This window comes from Microtus ochrogaster, chromosome 1, assembly GCF_000317375.1.
Source record: "Microtus ochrogaster isolate Prairie Vole_2 chromosome 1, MicOch1.0, whole genome shotgun sequence".
Taxonomy (NCBI): domain Eukaryota; kingdom Metazoa; phylum Chordata; class Mammalia; order Rodentia; family Cricetidae; genus Microtus; species Microtus ochrogaster.
Window position 1 is genome coordinate 120,474,465 of NC_022009.1, and position 3,534 is coordinate 120,477,998.

General features: G+C 42.6%; 1 protein-coding gene across 4 annotated transcripts in view; it reads right to left on the minus strand.

The window, feature by feature from the left end:
* The window catches only part of Rapgef2 (Rap guanine nucleotide exchange factor 2), a 206,446-nt gene that overhangs the window by 39,719 nt on the left and 163,193 nt on the right, over positions 1-3,534 (minus strand). For all 4 annotated transcript variants that reach the window (XM_005344118.2, XM_013348674.2, XM_005344119.3 and 1 more), the window contains one exon: positions 2,845-3,022. In XM_005344118.2, the coding sequence (XP_005344175.1) occupies positions 2,845-3,022 (178 nt within the window). The remainder of the gene's footprint in view (positions 1-2,844; positions 3,023-3,534) is intronic.

A 3,534-nucleotide genomic window follows, 5' to 3' on the forward strand; every position in this document is an offset into this window, starting at 1 on the left:
CAGTCAGCCAGCTCTGTGTTTATTTGTAGGAGCTTGGGCAGCTCCTACTTTCCAGGAATTCTGAGAAAGAAGGCTGTTCAGATACAAAGTAAGTCCTACATTTCCAGGAACAATAAACATGTCTGTGCATACTTTTAAAATCTCTCTCACAACCACTCTCAAATTAACACATTAAAGAGAGAAGATACATCAGTCAGTTTACAAAAAAGGATAGCTTCAAACTGATCCATGTATAAGCAGTATTTAAGATTTTTTAAATGCTCATGGAAACCACTCTAGAATAAGATAGGATGTTGAATACATATACTTTTACTAAAAACTATAATAGGTGGGTTTGTTTATAAACGTTGGCCTAGGGCAAGAAGAGAGTGTGGAAACTAATTCTGGCCATTGGAAACAGATGTAGTGTCTGACCCAAGGAAGCAAAACCACGTGACCATCCTTCCCCTGGGCCCAAGTTTATGCCTCCTTGTATGGGGGCTACCTGTGAAGAGAAACACTCCCTACAGGAGAGAGTGGGGGCATCTGGGACCCAGCAGGCATACAAGCTTCATGTGTCTAGGTAACCTAAACTCAGCATCACCAAGATCCCTCTCCAGGGTTGAGGATGCTGTAAACAACTGCTGGGGGAGAGGACTGGCCCTAAATAGCGGAGGGGAGTCTCTGCTCTGGCCAGCTTCCTACAAGGCTTGCAGCTTTCACTAGTTTTAGCCCAGGGTAGGGTGGGTTTTCCAGTACCCATGCTCCTGGAAGTAACCCTCACCAATGTTTCTAAGTCCAATGAAAACTCTGGCCATCAATTAGATTCTGGTGCAAGTACTCTTATCAGCCCAGCCCTTGCTCATTGTCCTCACAGAGCTCAGGCAATCTGTCATGCCTCCCCTGCCCTGTGTCACTTCCCTGGGCTGCAGCAGGGTAGGGCCTCATCTCCTCCTTCACCCTGAATGAGAAGACGCCCTGACACATGCGCTAAATGAATGAATGATTATCAGCACATGCTTTTCATCGCTAAATGGTTTGCAGTTCCTGTAAATGACTTTAATTAGACACATGTAATCCGGGGGGATGGTTTTCCATTTTCCAGTTTCCAGTTTCCATATGTAAACAGATTGAACTGTCACAGTTTTTCCATAAGTATGTTCGTCTAGTTGAAAGACAGGCAACAAGTTCCTCACACCTTCCTATATCTAATTTCACCGACGAGTTCATTGAATTATTCTTCAAACATGTACTGGCTTAAAGAGTTAGCGAAGTGGTATAATAAACAATTGCCTGGCATTGTCGGGGTAGTTACAGATTCTAGAATGCTGGTGGTAAATACGTCTAGTTATCACTTGGCACTTTAAGCAAAAAGAGCCAGAGTTGGGTGTGTATTCAAATGCAAAGCTATTATGAAGCAAACAAGTAGGCCCCCTAATGTTTTTAACTTCAAGGTGTACTTGCGCCTCCACCAGTACATATCTGTCTTAGTCAGGATTTCTCTTGCTGGGATAAAACATTATGACCAGAAACAACTTGGGGAAGAAAGGGCTCATTTCCTATACCTCTCAGGTCACATTCATCACTGGGGAAAGTTGGAGCACGGACACAAGGCAGGGCAGACAGATGGAGGCAGAAGCTATGGAGAAACAATGCTTACTGGGGCTTATTCTCAATATGCTTAACTTCCACCTTCCTCTGGAATAGCCCACTGAACTTGGAGCACTCAACGGCTTTTATAGCCTAAAGTTCAAATACCACAATTCTCCCAAAACCACATGGTCAGATCTTTCACAGTAATATCCCACTTCTGACACAAATCTGTCTTTGGTTGTCAATTACAGTGATAAAGCACTATGACTATAAGCAAGGGAATGGGTGTTTCGGCTTACACTCCCAGGTAACAGTCTATCACTGAGGAAATCAGGGCAGGAACTCAAGACCTGAAGGGAAGCCATGGAGGAATGCTACTTCTTGGCTTGTTCCCCAAAGCTTACTCAGCCAGCTTTCTTACCACACGCAGGACCACCAATCTAGGGTGGCACTCTCTGCAGTGGGCTGAGCCCTTCTACATCCATCATCAATGAATAAAATGCCCACAGGCTTGTCTACAGGCCAGACTGACAGATGAATCTTCTTAGTTATGATTTCCTCTTCCCAGGTATTTCCAGGTTGTGTCAAGTGGACAAAAATCCAAGCAACACATTATCTACAGCCCCTACACTTGGAAGGCTAAGGCAGGAGGACAGTGGGTTTGATGTCAATGTGGGCCATGCAAGAAAACCTGGCCTAAAATAAATCAATGAAGTAAACAAATCCCACTGACTAATAACAACAACAACAACAACAATAATAATAGAATGATATACTAGGTAGAATAAAATCTGAACTCTATAATCCACAGGCTACTCACTATCTCATTTTGCTATTTTCTTTCCCCTAATAGTCTCGGACATAAACATAAAGCAGTCATTTACAGAACCACCTTGTCAACTAGCACTTACCTAACATTTAATCCCAGAATAATACATGCAAGAAAATTACTATAAGTAATGCTGTATTAAGACTTTTAACTTACTTGGGAGGAGTTGGAAATTAAGCTAAGATAAACATTATGTGGGTGGGTCTATTAGAAGAATCTTTCACAGAACTATTTGCAGATACTGGCTGAGTAAAACTCTTTTCAGCAAGTTTTTTGTTTTTGTTTTTCAAATATGAAGGAAGAGCTTTAGTAACCACTATTGATACTAAGGGAGTTTGGAGATGCTGGACTTGGAAAACTCTTCCAGACTTGGACTACATTGTACCAGCATGTACCTCTCAATATTTCCACCCGCTTGAAGGGCCCACCTCTCAGGCACTCACCGATGTCGTCATCAGTCCTGTCTATCGGGTCCTTCTCCAGGCAGTCCCTCACGATGTCCCTGCTCATCAGGGGGTCCGAAGCCCTCTCGATGTCTTCTTCATCGTCATCGTCCTCAGAATCCACGGCCGTCTCCGGCAGTCCGCTCAGGTCCATGTCACCAGCCTCGCTCTCCGTGGCCTTGCATCGGGTGAAAAACAGATTTTAAAAACTCTTTTAATTCAATCAGTCACAGGACACCTAAGAGGTAAGAACAATTACAGCTCAAAATAATTTGTGGCATTTATTCTTCTATAGTTAGTTGGGAGTCAGCATCCAACAAGTAGCTGTGTACAACCAAAGAGAAATCTCAAAAGTTGAGTAGCTGTATTTCCGGTTAAAATTATGGACAAAATAATTGTGCCTCAGAAACTAGATTTTATTATTTAAAAAAAAGCAGATAAAAACATGAAGTAAAAAAGTAGCATTTGTTTTCAGTTTTAAAAAGGAATGACTTCTGCTGAGTTTAAGATTCGCTATCTTCAGTGATCTCTCTCACAGGAGTATTGTTAAAGCTGACAGAACCGTTTCCCTGCTGGTCTTCTTGGGAGAAAGAGCCATAAACTGAAGGTAGCTTGAGCACCATGGTCACCAAGCATTGCCACCATTTGAATTATTCCAATGGACACTTGAACTTTAAGCCATAAAACAGG